The sequence below is a fragment of the Cherax quadricarinatus genome, chromosome 50 (genome assembly GCF_038502225.1).
Source record: "Cherax quadricarinatus isolate ZL_2023a chromosome 50, ASM3850222v1, whole genome shotgun sequence".
In the NCBI taxonomy this organism is placed as follows: Eukaryota; Metazoa; Arthropoda; class Malacostraca; order Decapoda; family Parastacidae; genus Cherax; species Cherax quadricarinatus.
The window spans coordinates 14,375,925-14,398,096 of record NC_091341.1 but is presented as its reverse complement, the minus strand read 5'-3'; the positions used below and the strand labels follow the sequence as shown (position 1 = coordinate 14,398,096).

General features: G+C 42.7%; 1 protein-coding gene across 4 annotated transcripts; it reads right to left on the bottom strand.

The window, feature by feature from the left end:
- Positions 1-514: 514 nt before the first annotated feature.
- On the bottom strand, positions 515-20,804 carry LOC128695478 (uncharacterized). 4 transcript variants are annotated; one of them, XM_053786143.2, is made up of 3 exons: positions 20,680-20,804; positions 5,062-6,055; positions 515-3,594 (listed from the first exon to the last, which is right to left on the bottom strand). In XM_053786143.2, the coding sequence occupies exons 2-3, from the start codon at positions 5,723-5,725 to the stop codon at positions 2,870-2,872; spliced, it is 1,389 nt and encodes a 462-aa protein (XP_053642118.1). In that variant the 5' UTR covers positions 5,726-6,055; positions 20,680-20,804; the 3' UTR covers positions 515-2,869. The 4 variants fall into 4 exon arrangements, with proteins under 4 accessions (XP_053642118.1, XP_053642119.1, XP_053642120.1 ...); XM_053786144.2 differs by lacking the exon at positions 20,680-20,804 and adding an exon at positions 20,473-20,672; XM_053786145.2 differs by lacking the exon at positions 20,680-20,804 and adding an exon at positions 20,223-20,452.
- Between the last annotated feature and the right edge of the window lie 1,368 nt (positions 20,805-22,172).

Sequence of the window (22,172 nt, the reverse complement as noted above, 5' to 3'; positions counted from 1 at the left end):
AGCTCTTCTTGTACTGTGGCACATTACAGCTCCTTGCCTTATTTTTCATCTATACCCTCCCTCTCTTCACTGCCTAACGGCAAACACATTCAGGCTTCATTTCATGTCATTGGGGCACCTGAAAATGGTATCTAAAAAAATATTTCACACTAATGAACCCCAAAGACAACTTTTCTGCACTATTGCATCTCATTCACTTTACTTGGATTTTTTAACTTCAACATTCCCATGAATGTATTTTAAAAATGATAATTTAAACCTTATTTGTTATTATGCAGCTTTATCCACTCATCAGCTTGTTTGGTAGCATGAGGCTGATTATTTTTACATTTATGGAGGTGGGGGGAGGGGGAAGCACTAAACCTATAGGACTGCAGAAATAAAGGCAGTCAGGCTCAGTTTAAGGAACTGGAGCACAGGTCCAATTCCTCAGATCAAGAGTCTCTCACCAGTGTCAAGGACCCTCCCATTAAGGTAAACATGAAGTTGATAGAGTTTGTTAATAAAATAACACTGAGGGTATAGAATATATGTAGTAGACAGTATCACTATACAACTAACAAAAGTTTGTACAGCATAGTTTAGTGAAATGTACGTAAGAGATTCTCAAGATTGCATGTTGTTAAGAGTTAATCCTAGATACTTTGTAGTATTACTTCCTCTTCACAGAGTTGCACTGCTACTTCTTTAATGAAGCTGAAATTTTTATAAATGACCTCAACTCACTCTGCTCACTTAACTTGGATACAACTATTCAAGGGTAACACAACCAGACAGGTCTTGGACATTCATCCTCTGCACCAAATGAGTGAGCTATTCAATGTCCAGTGTTCCAAAATTTATTTCAGACTCTTCAGTGCCCTATATACTTTATCATCCCTCCTTTCTCTTATGGTTCCTTCCCTCTTTCATGCAGATTCTTTATCTGATTTCTTAAATGATACTGATTTGCTACATCAGCTGTTTGCCTGCCTTTCATTTTATTTTTGCAAATATCCTATTAGCACCTCTCTCTCTTCCTCTACCATCTCTCTCACCTGTCATGATCCATGTGGATTTAACACCAAGAATATAACAATAATACTGTGTATTCATCTATGCAATTAACAGCTTGATTATTGTTAGTAACAACACTCACTAGATGTTGCCTTGATACTGTTTAGGTGCATTTAATTCAAGGAATTGAACCTATCCTTATATTCCTTGGATTGAACCTGGTTGCTTCCCATTTTCCCAGGCACTATATGACTCTTACAGGCTTAGAACTCCCCTCATGAATGTAATAATAAAGCTTTACTATTCTGACCTGATCTTTTTAGACTAGGGTTTTAAATATGTAATCTTGATATAGTCAATGATATTTATTACAGGAAGCCCTCGATATAATAGACCTCCATTTACTGGACTTTTAAAATAATGGTCAAAATTCACTAGGTAAATTTTATTTTTAACTCCTTTATTTTCAATATTTATTGCAATATAACTGTAAATTGTATGTACAGTACTGTTTTAGGTATCTGTATACAGTAGAGTACTTGAGTTTTTTTTTTTTTCTAACATTCTGATTTAATGGGCACTTGGACAATCCCCCTATTACTAGTCCATTATATTGAGGGTGTACTGCCTTTCCCATGCCTCAGTATCTGGGCATGTATATAAGCAAAATATACATTAACTTGAATTTATATGATAGATATCAAATATATATTTAAAATTTTATTCTCATTGTAGAGTTAATTACAGTCAGATTTAATTAATAACAATAACAATACTTATTAAAATTATACTAATACTATAATAATAATAATAATAATAATAATAATAATAATAATAATAATAGTAATTATAAAATAGCATTTTAGAAGACTAAGTCCTCCCTGACTGATTAAACCACATCTGTGTAGTTGCCAAAACACAATGATTTTTCCTCTTTCTGATTCTACCCATAAATAATTCTTAGTGTACTTTATTTGACTAGTTATGTGATATCACTTGAGTCGCTAAGGACCCACTTCCTTGGAGGCTTGTGAGTTACCCGAGTCAGCACCCATTATCTTAAGGCATGTGTTTTCACCTGAATCTGTAAAACCACAGAGTCAGGGCATGTGTTCACCTGAGTAGCCAGATTCATTGATCTGGGGGGCGCATGTATGAAGTTGAATAGGTATACCCACTAGCTCATGAATGTTTATAGTAACCTGAATGAGAAGTCATCAGACTCATTGAGTCGGGGAAGGCGGGGTGCATGTCTGAATTTGAATGGGTATACCCACTGATTTATAAAAGTGTGTATTTAACCTGAATGAGAGTAGTCAATACATTAGGAACGTGTAGTAACATAAATCTGTAAATCGTTAAGTTAGAATATGTATTTATCTGAGTCAGAAAAGCTTCTGTATTGGGGCACTTGGAATCAACACAGAAATGATTCTGTAAATGTTTTAGGGGTTTTTGTACCTGGCAAGGATGTAGTGTGTGGGAGCCACAGTGCAGGGTACAGAAAACTGATGAGAATTCATGTTATAATTTGGAACAGTTATATTAAATGGCAGATGACATGCGAAAGGACTGGAGTAACACAATTCATGTGCGATGGTCCAAGGAAGGGAAAAGGGTTGTGGGGAAAGTGAGCAGACAAAGCAGGTTGTTGCTGTTAGTGAATGAGAATGCTATAACATCTCAGTATGAAAGTTCTTTGAGAAGTTGAAAGTACGGATTGTTTGGAGACTGTTGTTGAGGTGGTAGCAAGTTAGTGTTTTGGAGTAGTTATAGAAACTTGTCCATGGGTAAAAGTTGTTGCCAAAATTGGACACTTAAAGATACGGTTTTTGGTTATCATGGGCAGTTTGGCGAGGTAGAACTGCAGAGATCAGAATAAGTTCCAGGGATCAGTGTGTGACTGTAGTAGTGATGGAGGAGTTGAAGTGTGATCTGTGCAGAGCTTCTGTGGAGGTTGGGTTAAGAAATTGTGAGGTGAGGGTGTCAGTAGATCATGGGTGGATTGCGTTAGGATGTCATGAGATGCCTGTGAGAGGATGTCATTTGAAGGTTGTGTCAGGAGGTCATGTGAGGAATGTGAGAGGAAAACATGTGAGTTGTGAGCCAGAAGTGTTTGTGAAGAGCTGGAACGGAGCAAGTCCAAATCAGCAGCCAGAGAGCGCTGTGCGACACTTCTCTGCACCTTGTCTGCCAGTTTCTCCATCAGAGCTCGCCTTTCTGGGGAGACAACTGGGGTTTCTTTGGGCAGAGGAGAGTCAGCAGGAGGCATTTGGGGTGATGTAACTCTTGAGCTGCTAGTGACGACAGATGCCATCTTGCCTTCCCCCACTGACAGTGTAGAAGAGAGGGCTGCTAAACGGCGCTTCTCCTTCCTGCGCTCATTTTCTCGTCTACTTCGTTCTGGATCATTTAGTCTTGCTGCTGCTCGCCGTAGCCGCCTGCGGCCATTGGAAAAGAAGTTCTTGACAGTGAGGTGATGCAGCCCCAGCTCGGAGGCGATGTGCAGCACTAACCCCCGCGATGGCTTGTCTGTCACACTGAAGATGGAATCCAGGGCTCGTCTCTGTAGTGGGCCAATCTTTCCTTTACCAGAACCTACAAAATTTAATGGATAAAACTTTCAAGAGCAATGATATTTATTAGTGTTTTTAGTGATTGTACTACTGTAATAATAAATCTCATGATAAATATAGTACAGTCAACTCCCACTTAATAAATGTTGCCTTTCAAGAGAGGTTCTTGGTAAGGGACTCTTGACTAGAGAAATTGGATTTATCCTCCCCTTCCTTGGATCAAACCTAATTGTTTTTTATTCCCCAGCTGCTATATGTTCCCTGGGGGTTTAGGAATTTCCCCTGGTTATAATAACTCCCCTTAATGGAAGTTCCTTGATATAGGTAAGAACCTTTTGATCCAAGGAATTGAACCTGCCTTCATTCCATGGATTGAAATTGATTGCCACCCATTCCCCAGGTACTGTATGACCTCTACCCTCAAGATACCTTGATGCCAGTGAGGGGGGGGGGGCTATTGATTCAAGGAACTGTGTTTATCTACCCCTCCCCTGGAGGAAATCTGAATTAAAAAGACAACTGAAATGTGTGGTAGTGTTTGATTGCTATAATTATTACAAAAAGTGCTTAAATATGGTAGTAATGTTGAAGAGTAAAATTTTGAAGCAATACCAGCAGTGTTCAAGCTGGTATTGCTTCGAAAACTTAACAGCTCTAAGTTTTGCTGTCTCATATCTACGACTATTTTTGATAAGTAAATGCAAGGAATAGGAATTACCAGCGGAAATCACTGGGTGGGTGGCAAGCCACCCTCCCAGTGGCCTTTATCATAACATAAGTTGGACAAATAATGCAGATGTGTAACAAAGCATTTTGTTATATTTAAAAAATATGATTGTCAGTGTTGGAGAGTGAAAGTGTTGTTGCCCAAGTCAGTGACAGTAGCAAGTGTTCAAACATTGGAGTCCAGGCTGCAATTAACAGTCATACCATGACAGGTTTCATCATTGCTTCTTTGATTTTCACTCTCATGACCTCACTGGCAGCTGTTTCTACATTATGAATAGTATTCACAACTGTTTTTAATAAGTAATTGCAAGAAAAAGACATTACTAGAGGAAATTATTATCAGTGGTTCACTTCTTAGTTGGAAGGCACATTCAGAATGGTAGAGAAAAAAAGGGTATCAGAGAGGAGGATGTCAATCTTTTGAATACAGTGCACAGTTATGAATTTAATTATCCCGTAAAATTAACTGGAATTAGATACAGAATATTACTGTCCTGGTCTGAATCTCAGCTTATAATATGGATGTCTATGGAAAAATGTAATTCACTTTAAGTAGTATTTTGTGCTAAACAATCCTTTTGTAGAGGATCCATACCTGGGTCATTAAGTGGGAGTGGACTGTACTGTACATTCATATTTAAATAATTATTCAGAAATCTATATTTAACATAAAGGGGACATGCATATAACTACTAGTGTTTGTGTTGGCCTCTCTCCCTCTATTGTTTTGGGTAAAGAAACAACCTTTATTAGGCCATACCTTCCTCCCAGGTCATGTTGGGGGTAGACTCATCCATCACAGAAACATGAGGATTGTTGTCAAAGGCACTACACAGGCTGTCGAATCCCAGAGTATCAGTTTGAGTGTCAGCAGCGCCTATGTTGCTCTCATATAGACTCCCGGAGAATCCATCATAACCCATGTCTTCACTAAATTTCAGCTCATCTTCACCAGTGTTGATCTCCTCCTCATAGGGAGTAATCTCTTGTGGGGACTTAAGATCATCGTTGAAGGCTGCAACTTGGGATGTAAATGGAGCCATGTCATCCTGATCATAAATAATAGTGGAGTCATAGCTGCTTGGGTCATACACGGGGGTGGTAAATGCTGAAGTAGGAGTCCCTGCTGGAGGTGGTGGCAGTGTCTGGTGGAGTTCCTGAGGGTGTGGCACATCATAAAAGGAATCATTAGGCAGACTGGTCTCAAAATACTCAAATTCTGCCTGCTCCATAGGGTACTCTGCCAGCCCGTCCAGCGGGGAGACGACAGACATGCTGCTGTCTTCATCTCCAAACCCATCCGTAGCATTCAAGAGCTCGTGTTGTGTTAGCATGTTTGAATAATGGCAACAGTTTGACCTGTCTGAAGGCAAATGATGTACCTTTTTATGATCTTCAGTGTTTCCCTCTTGACCTGAGCTCATGAGTTACATCAGGTGATCATAGTAGTATATGTGTGTGCAGGTGGATTTTCTAGTTCCACCGCTAGGTGTGGCTGGGTGAAGCCTTGTACCCCGTCTCAGCACCTCGTTCTGCTAGGTATGGCTAGGTGAAGCCTAGGTGTAGTCTGGGTGGAGCCTCTCGTTCCACTGCTAGGTGTAGCTTGAGGAAACCTCACAACCCTGCCTTAACAGTCTTGTTCTCGTGGCTCCAGCATCTGGCTCTCCTATGAACATCAAACCAGCCCCAGTGTCAATGCTGCCTCGTCTCCCTCCTCATATATGAATGAGAGGTTCTCCCACATGACTTCATTCCTGTAAAGGATGATAATAGCAAAATTAATTATAATAATAACAAATATAATACTAACAATAATAATTATTGCAATTAAGACTTATTTCAGTTGCTGCATAATCTGAAAAAGAAATAACCTCAGGTCCTCCTTTGTCAGTGCATGTAAGAGGCCTGGTAGCTGTACCTCAGAACTCTTCAAGAGCCAGAGCAACTGCAGCTCAGTTCCTTCAAGAGTTCAAGGACCTATAATTCGACCCTAAGGAGTTTTAGCTTAATATACTCAAAGAGACACACACTACTGATGAAATTAAGACACATGTGCGGCGTCTGGTTGTCTTTGTTGTGGACGTTTCGCCATCCAGTGGCTGGCTGGATGGCGAAATGTCTACGATAGGGATGCCCGGGTGTTGCGCATGTGTCTTAATTTCATCTTGTCGGTATTACATACCATTCTTGTACTACTACTACCACCACCTCTTCCTGCCTATATATAGCTGTCCTGCTCCACTTCTGGTTAGTGTGACTTTGTCAATGGTCCAAGTCAGACCGAAACGTCGTCGTAAGCTTCTCTCTTTTATGTGCGGGTTATTTGTGTATTGTTCCAGTCACGGTATTGTGCCTTTTTGTTATTTATACTCAAGGAGCTGAGTAACTGTAACTTCCTTAAAAGTCCCAGGAACTACAGATCATTACCAACAGGAGGCACTGAAAGTGTAGATCAACACCATCAAGAGGCCTCAGAGCCAGAACTTAACCCAGTGAAACACTGCTAAGATAAAATGAAACTAATATGATGTAACTAGGTTGGTGAGATTAATAGAAATATGTACTAAATTGGAGAGGGACTAATGGAAGTCAAGGGGTGGTCTCACTCTCATATCTCAGATGCCAATGAACTATCTTGATGAAACTCATGGTGGTTTTAATTTATAAGATATAATTTTAAAATCTTGATCAACCTTAACTGCAAACTCAGCACAGCCAGTAATGCCTCTACTGCAAAGATGTTACCAGACTGAAATACAACCAGCATACTCTAACTACATTAGGAGTATACATAATCCTATGCAACCACTGTGGCACAATCCACATTAGTGAGACATCTGGAGAACTCCACAAACGCATCTCAGAAGGTAGGACAACATTTACAATGTGTAATACACACTAATTCAGATAACCATTCAATAAACTGGAATGGCTCACTACTTGTTGCCAAAGAAAATAACAATAAGAGATGTCTAGAATATGTACTCATCACTGTCTCCATTAATTTCAACCAGAACAATGGTTTCTACAACTTAGCCTGATCTTGACAGAAAATTACTTTTATGTTTGGGAATCATTATCATCTGATATCTACCCAACTTGCTCTTTACCTCTCCTACCTGCCTGCCTACCTGGAGGGTATTCTGGGGATCAACGCCCCTGCGCCTGGTTTACGACCAGGCCTCCCAGTGAATCAGGGCCTGATCAATTAGGCTGTTACTGCTGGCCACACGTCCAACGTACAAACCACAGCCCGGCAGATCCAGCACTGACTAGGTATCTATTCATCTCCCTTTTGAAGACAACCAGGGGTCTATTGGTAATTCCCCTTATGGCTGGTGGGAGGCTGTTGAACAGTCTTGGGCCCCAGACACTTTTGTTTTCTCTTAGTGTACTAATGGTGCCCCTACTTTTCATTGGACGTATGTTGCATCGCCTACCAAGTCTTTTGCTTTCATAGGGAGTGATTTCTGTGTGCAGATTAGGGACAGTCCCTCCAGGATCTTCCAGGTGTAGATTATGATGTATCTCTCTCGCCTGCACTTCAGTAAGTACAAGTCATGTGCTTCCAAGTGTTCCCAGGTGTTCGATGGAACTGATATGTGCAGCAAAAGTTCTCTGTACATTCTCTAGCTCTGCAATTTCACCTGTCTTGAATGGAGATGTTAATGTACAGTAGTATTCCAGCCTAGAGAGAACAAGTGATTTAAAAAGGATCATCCTTGGCTTGGCATCTCTTGTCTTGAATGTTCTTATCATCCACCCTATCATTTTCCTCGCAGATGTGACAGTGGCACTGTTGTGATCCTTGAAGGTGAGAGCCTCAGACATTACCACTCCCAGGTCCTTCACATTACTTTTCTGCCCTATTGTCTGATTAGAGTTTGTAGTATATGTACTCAGTTCTAGCTATTATTTCCTCCAGTTTTCCATAATGGAGTACTGCAGTTGGAATTTGTCTTTACTGAACTTCACATTGTTCTCCATTGCCCATTATTTATACATTTACCTTCTTTTAACCACATTTATCTGTTTGTGACTTTATAAAAGCACATTGCATTGTTAAAACATTATCAGTAATGAATTTTAAATAACTACAGTTGTATTTCTTTACCACCACTGCAACTTGCTTAGTTAACAAAAGTATTAGGGCCCAGTCATGGACCCATTGTGTGCCTCTTTAATCTTTTACCAACCGCCTACAGGATGGTATTGGGTGCATAATAAAGCTATCAGACTTTAAGGATCTCAGCGAAAGACCAAAATACACCTATACAATTCTTATCTTCTATTTTGTTGTTTCAATATGGGTTTGTGTGTATCACTAATGTTTATTACACCTTTCTGTTTGGGTTGTCTATCAAATATATTCTTTACACCACATTTCTCACATGATATAAATATGAGTGATATATAAAAATAAAAGGGATGTCTACTTAATGTACCATTGGAGAAATAAAACATCACTTTGTAGAAACATTTGTACATTTAACTTGAATAAAACAATAGAATGCTTTGCTGTATAGTCCTTGTGGCTTAGCGCTTCTTTTTGATTATAATAATAGAATGCTTGAGATTTGGAATTCTCTCCATCCCCCATCCTCTCTCTCGCTCACACACACAATGAATAATCCTCGCATGTGCACACACACACACACACACACACACACACACACACACACACACACACACACACACACACACACACACACACACACACACACACACACACACACAAAGAGGCAGGGCCAGGAGCTATGACTCGACCCCTGCAAGCACAACTAGGTGAGTATACACACACACACATACGAGTTACAAGGATGTTAGAAATTATTTCTTCAGCGTTAGAGGAGCCAGAAAGTGAAAGAACTTGGAAAGTGAAGTGGTAGAGGCAGGATCCATACATAGCTTTAAGAAGAAGTATGATAATGTTCTCAAAGCCAGGAGTGAACCTACAGTAGTAGTGATCACCGAAGAGGCAGGAACAGGAGCTGAGACTCGACCCCTGCAACCACATATAAAGTACGCGAGTACACACACACATGCACACAAAAAAATATAGTAAAGTACTTGATTATAGCTAAACTTTTTCCATATCAGCACTCGCATCTATGGGACGGGAGGGTGAGTGATGGTGGTGGAGATAGTTATGACAAAGATAATGATGCCTTTATTTCTCCAAAAAAAATTTGTTATTAATGTATCTTAACACACTTACTACTGTAATGTAAGGTAGGTTAACAGTGTGAATTTCTCATTAGGAAAATATCCATAGTTATTCATGGCATTCGGGTGATGGTGAAAATGCGGGTGCCATCACCACCACAACCTTCCCCACCAACCCATACGCCCCTTCCTCAGGACCCAAACAAACAAGCCCTCCCCCCCCAGCCACCATCCACCCAGCACATACCCGCATACTCTCCTGTTCCCAGGATACACGCACGTGCACACACCACACACACACACACACACACACACACACACACACACACACACACACACACACACACACACACACACACACACACACACACATACGCCCATACTGGAGTATGCAGCACCTGTTTGGAACCCGCACTTGATAAAGCACGTCAAGAAGCTAGAGAAAGTACAAAGGTTTGCCACAAGGTTAGTTCCAGAGCTAAGGGGAATGTCCTATGAAGAAAGATTAAGGGAAATCGGCCTGACGACACTGGAGGACAGGAGGGTCAGGGGAGACATGATAACGACATATAAAATACTGCGTGGAATAGACAAGGTGGACAAAGACAGGATGTTCCAGGGAGGGGACACAGAAACAAGAGGCCACAATTGGAAGTTGAAGACACAAATGAGTCAGAGAGATATTAGGAAGTATTTCTTCAGTCATAGAGTTGTAAGGCAGTGGAATAGCCTAGAAAATGACGTAGTGGAGGCAGGAACCATACACAGTTTTAAGACGAGGTTTGATAAAGCTCATGGAGCGGCGAGAGAGAGGGCCCAGTAGCAACCGGTGAAGAGGTGGGGCCAGGAGCTAAGACTCTACCCCTGCAACCACAAATAGGTGAGTACACACACACACACACACACACACACACACAAACCTGGAGTTTTATGACAAGGTAACAGAAGACACGAGAGAGAGAGGGGTGGGTTGATTGCGTTTTCCTAGACTGCAGGAAGGTCTTTGACACAGTTCCCCACAAGAGATTAGTGCAGAAGCTGGAGGATCAGATGCATATAACAGGGAGGGCACTGCAATAGATCAGGGAATACCTGACAGGGAGGCAACAACGAGTCATGGTACGTGAAGAGGTATCACAGTGGGCGCCTGTGACGAGCGGGGTCCCACAGGGGTCAGTTCTAGGACCAGTGCTATTTTTGATATATGTGAACGACATGATGGAAGGAATAGACTCTGAAGTGTCCCTATTCGCAGATGATGTGAAGCTGATGAGAAGAATTAAATCAGATGAGGAGAGGCAGGACTGCAAAGAGATCTGGACAGGCTGGACATGTGGTCCAGAAACTGGCTTCTCGAATTCAACCCTGCCAAATGCAAAGTCATGAAGATTGGGGAGGGGCAAAGAAGACCGCAGACAGAGTATAGGCTAGGTGGACAAAGGCTACAGACCTCACTCAGGGAGAAAGACCTTGGGGTGACCATAACACCGAGCACGTCACCGGAGGCACACATCAACCAAATAACTGCTGCAGCATACGGGCACCTGGCAAACCTGAGAATAGCGTTCAAGACACTGTACACTGTGTATGTTAGGCCCATACTGGAGTATGCAGCACCAGTCTGGAACCCACACCTGGTCAAGCACGTCAGGAAGTTAGAGAAAGTACAAAGGTTTGCAACAAGGCTAGTCCCAGAGCTCAGGGGAATGTCGTACAAGGAAAGGTTGAGGGAAATCGGACTGACGACAGTGGAGGACAGAAGGGTCAGGGGAGACATGATAACGACATACAAGATACTGCGGGGAATAGACAAGGTGGACAGAGATAGGATGTTCCAGAGAGGGGACACAGAAACAAGGGGTCACAACTGGAAGCTGAAGACTCAGACGAGTCACAGGGACGTTAGGAAGTATTTCTTCAGTCATAGAGTCGTCAGGAAGTGGAATAGCCTAGCAAGTGAAGTAGTGGAGGCAGGAACCATACATAGTTTTAAGAAGAGGTATGACAAAGCTCAGGAAGCAGAGAGGGAGAGGACCTAGTAGCGATCAGTGAAGAGGCGGGGCCAGGAGCTGAGTCTCGACCCCTGCAACCACAATTAAGTGAGTACAATTAGGTGAGTACACACACACACACACACACACGCGCGCACACACACCATACATAGCTTTAAGACGAGGTATGACAAAGCTCTGGAAGCAGAGAGAGGACCTAGTAGCGATCAGTGAAGAGGCGGGGCCAGGAGCTGAGCATCGACCCCTGCAACCACAATTAGGTGAGTACACACACACACACACACAGGCAGGAACCATACATTGCTTTAAGATGAGGTATGATAAAGCTCATGGAGCAGGGAGAGGACCTAGTAGCACTCAGTGAAGAGGCGGGGACAGGAGATGAGTCTCGACCCTTGCAACCACAATTAGGTGAGTAAACACATCCTACGGGGGTATGTCCTACAAGGAGAGGTGAAGGGAAATCGACCTGACAACACTAGAGGACAGGAGAGATAGGGAGGACATGATAATGACATATACAATACTGAGAGGAATTGACAAGGTGGACAGAGACAGAATGCTCCAGAGATGGGACACAGCAACAAGGGGTCACAGTTGGAAGTTGAAGACTCAGATGAATCACAGGGATGTTAGGAAGTATTTCTTCAGTCACAGAGTAGTCAGGAAGTGGAATAGTTTGGGAAGCGATGTAGTAGAGGCAGGATCCATTCATAGCTTTAAGAAGAGGTATGATACAGCTCATGGAGCGGGAAGAGTGACCCAGTAGCGGCCAGTGAAGAGGTGGGGCCAAGAGCTGTGACTCGACCCCTGCAACCACAACTAGGTGAGTATACACACACACACACACACACACTACAACAGGCCTAGTGTCTAATCGACATGTGCCTAGGACAAAATGGTAACTAACACACACACACACACACACACACAAAGAGACCTGAACAGGCTGGAAGCTTGGTTCAGCAATTGGCTCCTCGAATTTAACTTCGCCAAATGCAAAGTCATGAAGATCGGGGAAGGGCAAAGAAGACCACAGACAGAGTATAGGATAGGTGGCCAAAGCCTGCAAACCTCACTCAAGGAGAAGGATCTTGGGGTGAGTATAATACCGAGCACATCTCCTGAAGAGCACATCAATCAGATAACTGCTGCAGCATATGGGTGCCTGGCAAACCTGAGAATAGCGTTCCGATACCTCAGTAAGGAATCATTCAAGACTATATACACTGTGTATGTCAGGCCCATACTGGAGTATGCAGCACCAGTTTGGAACCCACACCTGGTCAAACAAGTCAAGAAATTAGAGAAAGTGCAAAGGTTTGCAACAAGGCTAGTTCCAGAGATCAGGGAAATGTCCTACTAACGAAGGTTAAGGGAAATCAGGCTGACGACACTGGAGGACAGGAGGGTTAGGGAAGACATGATAACAACATACAAAATACTGAGAGGAATTGGCAAGGTGGACAGAGACAGAATGTTCCAGAGATGGGACACAGAAACAAGGGGTCACAATTGGAAGTTGAAGACTCAGATGAGTCAAAGGGATGTTAGGAAGTATTTCTTAAGTCATAGAGTTGTCAGGGAGTGGAATAGTCTGGCAAGTGATGTAGTGGAGGCAGGAACCATACATAGTTTTAAGACGAGGTATGATAAAGCTCATGGAGCAGCGAGAGGACCTAGTAGCGATCAGTGAAGAGGCGGGCCAGGGATTGAATCTCGACCCCTGCAACCACAATTAGGTGAGTACACACACACACACACACAAGTATCAAGTGACCTTGATACCTCAAAGGCGATGGGTCCAGACAACATTTTCCCTTGGGTCCTTAGAGAAGGAGCAGAGAAGCTGTGCATGCCACTGACCACAATCTTCAATACATCCCTTGAAACTGGGCAACTACCTGAGGTATGGAAGACGGCAAATGTAGTCCCCATTTTTAAGAAAAGAGACAGAAACGAGGTACTAAACTACAGACCAGTGTCTGACGTGTATAGTATGCAAAGTCATGGAGAAGATTATCAGGAGGAGAGTGGTGGAGCACCTGGAACGGAACAAGATTATAAATGGCAACCAGCACGGATTCATGCAAGGAAAATCCTGTGTCACAAACCTACTGGAGTTCTATGACAAGGTAACAGAAGTAAGACACAAGAGAGAAGGTGGGTTGATTGCATTTTCCTGAACTGTAGGAAGGCCTTCGACACAGCTCCTCACAGGAGATTAGTGCAGAAGCTGGAAGACGAGGCACGTATAACAGGAAGGGCATTGCACTGGATCAGAGAATACCTGACAGGGAGGCAACAACGAGTCATGGTACGTGATGAGGTATCACGATAGGCGCCTGTGACGAGCGGGGTTCCACAGGACCAGTGCTGTTTTTGATATATGTGAATGACATGATGAAAGGGATAGACTCTGAAGTGTCCCTGTTCGCAGATGATGTGAAGTTAATGAGAAGAATTAAATCACATGAGGATCAGGCAGGACTACAAAGAGACCTGGACAGGTTGGACATGTGGTCCACCAACTGGCTTCTCGAATTCAACCCTGCTAAATGCAAAGTCTTGAAGATTGAGGAAGGGCAAAGAAGACCGCAGACAGAGTATAGGCTAGGTGGACAAAGACTGCAAACCTCACTCAAGGAGAAAGATCTTGGGGCGACCATAACACCGAGCACATCTCCGGAAGCACACATCAACCAGATAACTGCTGCAGCATATGGGCGCCTGGCAAACCTGAGAATAGTGTTCCGATACCTTAGTAAGGAATCATTCAAGACACTGTACACTGTGTACGTCAGGCCCACACTGGAGTATGTAGCACCAGTTTGGAACCCACACCTGATCAAGCACGTCAAGAAATTAGAGAAAGTACAAAGGTTTGCAACAAGGCTAGTTCCAGAGCTCAGGGGAATGTCCTACGAACAAAGGTTGAGGGAAATCGGACTGACGACACTGGAGGACAGGAGGGTCAGGGGAGACATGATAAGGACATACAAAATACTGCGCAGACTAGACAAGGTGGACAAAGACAGGATGTTCCAGAGATGGGACACAGAAACAAGGGGTCACAATTGGAAGTTGAAGACTTGGATGAGTCAATGGGATGTTAGGAAGTATTTATTCAGTCATAGAGTTGTCAGGCAGTGGAATAGCCTAGAATGTGACGTAGTGGAGGCGGGAACCATACATAGTTTTAAGACGAAGTTTGATAAAGCTCATGGAGCATGGAGAGAGAGAGAGAGAGGACCTAGTAGCAATCAGTGAAGAACCAGGGCCAGGAGCTATGAATCGACCCCTGCAACCACAAACAGGTGAGTACAAATAGGTGAGTACACACACACACACTGGAGCCTGATAACATCTCTCCATGGGTACTGATAGAGGGAGCAGAAGCGCTATATGTACCACTAACAACAATCCTCGACACATCTATCGAAACAGGGCGACTACCTGAAGTATGGAAGACAGCAAATGTAGTCCCAATTTTATGGAGAAGAGTGGTGGGGGACCTAGAAAGTAATGAGCTTTTCAACGACACCCAGCACGGTTTCAGGGACGGGAGATCCTGTGTCCCAAACCTAATGGAGTTCTATGACAGGGTAACAGCAGTAAGACAAGAGAGAGAGGGGTGGGTAGATTGCATTTTCTTGTACTGTAAGAAGGCGTTTGACACAGTTCCACACAAGAGATTAATGCAAAAGCTGTAAGACCATGCAAGGATAACAGGGAAGGCACTGTAATGGATCAGGGAATACCTATCAGGAAGACAACAGCGAGTCATGGTATGTGGCGAGGTGTCAGAGTGGGCACCTGTGACGAGCGGGGTTCCACAGAGGTCAGTCCTAGGACCGGTGCTGTTTCTGATAATCGTGAACGACATGACGGTAAGAACAGACTCAGAAGTGTCCTTGTTTACAGATGATGTGAAGTTGATCAAAAAAGAATTCAATCGGACAAAGACCAGGCAGAACTACAAAGGGATCTGGACAGGCTGCAGACCTGGTCCACCAACTGGCTCCTGGAGTTCACCCCCACCAAGTGCAAAGTCATGAAGATTGGGGAAGGGCAAAGAAGACCGCAGACGGAGTACAGTCTAGGGGGCCAGAGACTACAAACCACACTCGAGGAAAATGATCTTGGGGTGAGTACAATACCGGGGACATCTCGTGAGGCGCACGCCAGCCAAATAACTGCTGCATATGGGCGCCTAGCAAACCTAAGAACAGCATTCCGACATCTTAATAAGGAATCGTTCAGGACACTGTACACCATGCACATTAGGCCTATATTGGAGTATGCAGCACCAGTAAGGAAACTAGAGAAAGTGCAAAGGTTTGCAACAAGACTAGTTCCAGAGCTAAGGGGCATGTCCTACGAGGAAAGGTTGAGGGAAATCGACCTGACGACACTGGAGGACAGGAGAGATAGGGGGATATGATCACGACATATGAAATACTGAGAGGAATCGACAAGGTGGACAGAGACAGAATGTTCCAGAGATGGGACACAGCAACAAGGGGTCACAGATGGAAGTTGAAGACTCAGATGAATCACAGGGATGTTAGGAAGTATTTCTTCAGTCACAGAGTTGTCAGGAAGTGGGATAGTCTGGGAAGTGATGTAGTGGAGGCAGGATCCATACATAGCTTTAAGAAGAGGTATGATACAGCTCATGGAGCAGGAAGAGTGACCTAGTAGCGAACAGCGAAGAGGCGGGGCCAGGAGTTGAATCTCGACCCCTGCAACCATAAATGAGTACACACGAACACACACACGAACACAAACGAACACACACACACACATACACACACACACACACACACACACACACACACACACACACACACACACACACACACACACACACACACACACACACACACGCACGCACGCACACACACACACACACACACACACACACACACACACACACACACGCACACACACACACACACACACACACACACACACACACACACACACACACACACACACACACACACACAAGAATTTGCAGCTGTGTTTCCATCAATTCAACAGCATAAGAGTCAATTTCCTGTCCTCAGGCGGACGACTTTCGCTCTTAACGTGCGGAGTAGCAACAGAAACTCGACGTCAAGTTTGCATTTGACGTAAAAAAAAAAAAACATACCTCACTCCCTTTCCCTTCCGCAATAAATGAAATAAATGGAAGTAATAATACAAACAAACCATCGTATGACTCATACGGGTCTAGCTCCAGTTTTTAATAATAATAATAATATAATAATAATATACAGTAATAATAATGATATAAACCCGTAATCTGTAAACTAGAATGCAAACCTAATAATAATAATAATAATAATAATAATAATAATAATAATAATAATAAAAGTGGGTAGTAAATTTATTTGTAAATTTAATTGTATACTTAGTTGTAAATTGGGGTGTAAACTGGGTTTTAAATTGGTTTTCAGAGTGAGTTATTAGTTAGGATAAAGCAGAAAGAATGTACATGTTTGTTCTATTTAAACTGGATATGTTTCGGTCTATGCTCGAAACTAGCAAGGTATCCCACGAGCCCAGCCACTTCTACTATATGGACACAAACAGGAACAAGACAGTGCATGATGTATACTTCCAGTACGGTTAAATATCAAAGCACAGGAAGATTTGAAGCCAATGGGAAGAAGCATTCAAACGTTATCCCACTAAAACTAATATCCTCAATTTCTTCGATGATAATGACAGTGGTATCTACATAACCCAATAGTAATTTGATCCTTCCACTAAGTTTAGGTACAGGTACACATAAGTATAATTATCATACATAGGAACATGTGTAAATTACCCAGGATAACCAAAGAAAGGGGCCACAACCAGGCCTCCCGGTGGATCAGGGCCTGATCAACTAAGCTGTTACTGCTGGCCGCACGTAGTCCAACGTACGAACCACAGCCCGGCTGATCTGGCACTGACTTTAGGTATGTCCAGGAAACAGGACCAAGTGTTTCCTGACGTGGATCTTAGTCATATGATGACCCACAACTGAAGCTTTTGGTCATTTGACCGAGGCCTTCCGCAGGCTTATCGGTCCACCTCTTTAAAAATTATGGTTAATATTATATTACCAAAAAAAATATTTATAATAATTAATAAAATGTATATAATTATAAACATTTTATTAATTAAGCCTTGAAATTGCAAAGCCTACCAGAGGAGGTTCTCCGTACTGCAAGTGGTGAAACTTCAACTCACAACCAAAAGATGCTGGGTTCGATACCTAGGCCAGCGAAACGTACAAACACGTTTCCTTACAACCTCTCTGCCCCTACGTTGGGTCACCACCAGGAAAAAACCCAGGCCGGGACAAGACCGGCAAACCTTACTACTCTGCCCCTGCAGCGCTGTATAGTCCTTGTGGCTTAGCGCTTCTTTTTGATTATAATAATAATTACTACTCTGCCCCTACCTACCTAGCAGTAAAAATAGGTACCTGTGTGTGAGGTGAGTGTTGTGGGTCGCATCCTTGAGAGTACCTATGGACCACAATTGAAATAAGCCACACTTCGTGGGTCATGAACCCTCTGGGGCTTATTAACCTTCAAGAGTTATTTACTGTCCAGTGTAATTAATCTGTGGTTTATCCTCGTTAGTTAATAACGGAAATGGTGTTCTTGCAGCCTAGCATACACTACCCAAACCAAATAATAATATCCTTAATAATTTTATGTAATTTTTATTATCATAATTTCCCAGCGAGAACTGTGTGACTTTTTTCATTTATTTTTTAGTTTTTCCACTCTTCAAGATAGAAGGGTATGGCTGCTTTGAGGTTGGTGAAGGGCTCTTCGTCCAAGGAAATGGAGCTGGCCTTTTCTGTAGATCGAGCCTGATTGCCTCCCATCCTCCCCAGCGTTGCATGGCCCTTGCGGATTAACGCTTTCTGAAGATTACAATAGTAATTTAGAACCCCGCTCCCCCCCCCGTAACCGTTTCTTGTACTTTCTACCTCTGTCCCTTCCTCTTGCACTCTTTCTTCCTTTCAACCCTCTCTCTCCCGTCCTCCCTCCCTCTCTATCTCTCTTCCTCACTCTCCCCCACCCTCCATCCTCCCTCCCAATCCCTCTCCCCCTTTCTCACTCCTTACCTCTCTTCCTCCGACTATGCCTCCCCCTCGCCCACTTTCATCTGTGCCTCCCTCCCATTCTCCCTACTTCTTTTCCTCCTACCATCCCTCCCACTTTCTCTCCCTCCCACCCACCGTTCACTCTCTCCGCTCCAATTTTCACTCTCTCACCTTTGTAAACATAGACAAGTTTTTACGACCACTGAGGTGTCTAAGTTCATAAGTCCAGTGGTTTCTAAAGTGTATATAATAACCCAGTTTCACAAATGCTCTGATTAATTGGTTTCTGCAATGAAAATAAAAACGAAGATGCTGTATATAACAAGGGGCTTTCCAATACATACATATATATGCAATAAGGTAACAGTAAACAGGTGATATCAGAATATGCAAAATAACCACTGTGAAAGAAGAGAAATTACAAGCGCTTTCGTGACTTTTCAAATTATCAAGGAGCGCTTGGAATTTCGCTATCCTTCCACAGTGTTTTGCATATATATATATATATATATATATATATATATATATATATATATATATATATATATATATAATATGTGTGTGTGTGTGTGTGTGTGTGTAATATTTTTTGGGGGGAAATTGAATGACTGTCACTAAATATTTACAGAATACTTTCTAAAATTTGCAGTCTCTGTTTTTTAAAATTCACTAAAACACTCTCGAAAATACATTGCCACTGGTTTACAATACAACTGAGGGGCTCTTAATGCAAGGAATTTAACCTCCTCTTCCTTGGATCGAACCCGAGTGCCTCCCATTCTTCAGGTTGTATAACCCTTAAGAGTTTAACGCTTTCCTCTAAATATACAGCTATTACTCCTACTACTACTATTACTACAACTACTACTACTAATAATAATTATAAATAAGCCACAAATTTCAAACAAGCGTTGATTTCTAATTTTTCCTCGGTAAGCTCATATTGTATATAAAGTTTGCTTATATCTGAATGATATATACACCGAAAGGTGTATATATCATTCAGATATATATATATATATATATATATATATATATATATATATATATATATATATATATATATATATATATATATATATATATATATATCCTGTAGCGTCTTCTAGGTATGTAGAATAATTTGCTACGCGAACCACATTTACGAATTTTGGTTACAACTGAAGGACGTTTAAGTAGCAGTCAGTACCTGGGTGTTAGAAGACTGCTGTAGGTCGCATTGTGAACAGGATCAGAACAACCTCAATGTAAATAGTTTACATTAATAGACTATTTTGGGTTATCGTGGGTTACTAACCCTGCGGGTTAATATCTGAAAAGATCTTTTCCTTCTTCTTCTTCTATAGTAAGAACTCAAACGTAACACAACTTGCAGCTGCAACACAAATATGTAGTGCAAGTTATATATACTACCGGCACAACACATCACACAATCATCTCTTCATTAAGCCATTTAAATATTCAAAAATCATTGTCGTATGTGTTTGATTCCTATTTTTCTTATTAGGTTTTCAATCAATTTTGTTCCTCTAGTTCGTATTGTTTTACACTTGATTAAAAGAAGTAAATATAGGATGATATACACTTTTATAACATTGGCGTTTCTTGTCTACCTTTTCAACTTACCCAAACGGATTTTGTAAATGTACACGATTTCGGAAACGCACACGATTTTGTAAGCGCACACGATGTTAATTGGGGTCCTGCCAGCCCGTATACACACACGACCAGTGGATGTCTTAGTGTGAGAGACACACCCATCAGTACTAGTAAATTTCCCTCTGTTTCTTTCCCTCAACTTGCCGTCTTACTCAGCAAAGACGTACGCTCACTGCACCTCCTTCCATGTGAAGGAGCTCGCTAGAAGCCAGCGTACCTAGACGACCAGATGACGGAGCACTACAGGGGAAACCTCTTGTTTATCTTCTCATCTGTGTCAGTCCCGCCTCCATTCATTCCTCTTACTCTTCCCCCAAACATCACTTCCGCTATCCACCCTTCGCAGAAAGCCCGTCTATTTCCGGTGAGTCTTGACGGAGCAGCTGAGACGAAGGGAAGGGTAGACGGGAGCTTCAGTACTCACTGAGTTTACAAGGAGACGCTCTGCTGTGTGGGAGTGTGGGAGAGAAGACGAGGTAATGTGGGGTAGTAGAATACCCGCTTCTGGCCAAGATCTCCGGCCCCCTCCTCTCCCACCCCCCTCCGGCCTATATTTTGACACACCCCCCTTCCCTCCAACTCCTCCCACTTGGGGTTTCCTTCCAACAGTTTCCCACTGCTAAACCCTCCCTCTCTCTCTCCCTCATCAACATGGCACCTACACTGCAAATAATAACCTCCTAGAACTTCACCGATAAAAACATCCATCAAAGACAGAAATAAACCGATATTTGGAACCGGGAAAAGAACATTAGATAGCTGGCAACCCACAACCCTATGCAAGAGCCCCCCTTTCCTACCCCGATCCCTCCAACCGCCCCCTCCCCCCTATTACTCAGGTACCAGAAACCAGCCTCCTCGCAACTGTCTTTGAGTTATCTGTCAAAATTACTCAATTAATCACATATTTTACTGTATATAGTGTCCTGGTGTCCAGCCTCATCTTCTTTGTGCTTTCGCAAAGCGAAACGTCGGGAGAGACAGGTTAGTGAGATGGGTGTAGTAGGGTACACGTGCTTTTAGACCAGTGAGCGTGTGTGTATTACTACCGCCAGGTGCGCGCTCTCATACCTCGTGGTGCGCAGAGCTATACCTTCAGTGCGCAGAGCTATACTTCGTGGTGCGCAGACATACCTCTGGTGCGCAGAGTATATACCTCATGGGTCCCCAGAGTATACCTCATGGGTCTCCATAGTATACCTCGTGGGTCTAGAGTATACCTCGTAGGTCCCTAGAGGTAAACACTGTAAGTACCAGAGCTCTTGATTCCTTACTGAACATAAGAAAGGAGCGCTGAGCAGGCATACTGGCCCAAGCTGGTCAAGTCTAATTTGCACCCACCCACACCCACTCAAGTATTTATCTAACCTATTTTAAAAATACACAACATATTAACTTAAATGACGTTACTCGGGAGTTTGTTCCACTCGTCCACAATTTTTAACAAAAACAGTGCTTTCATATATTCTTTCTATACTGTTTTCCAACTTGAATCCATTGCTGCGAATCCTGTCTGGCTGTGTCTCATAAGAACATAAGAAAGAAGGAACACTGCAGCAGGCCTACTGGCCCATGCGAGGCAGGTTCAAGTCTCCTACCGGCTTAAGCCAATGCCCTAACCTAGTTAGGTCAGGTCACATTCACTTAAGGAAGGAGCACGACATCTGACCCAGTAGCACAACCCAGCCAGATCCAATTCACACCCACCCGCACCCACTTATGTATTTATCCAACCTATTTTTAAAACTACACAACGTTTTAGCCTCTACTTGCTGTATAGTCCTTGTGGCTTAGCGCTTCTTTTTGATAATAATAATAATATAACTGTACTGGGGAATTTGTTCCACTCATCAACAACTCTATTACCAAACCAGTGTTTTCCTATATCCTTCCGGAATCTGAATTTTTCCAACTTGA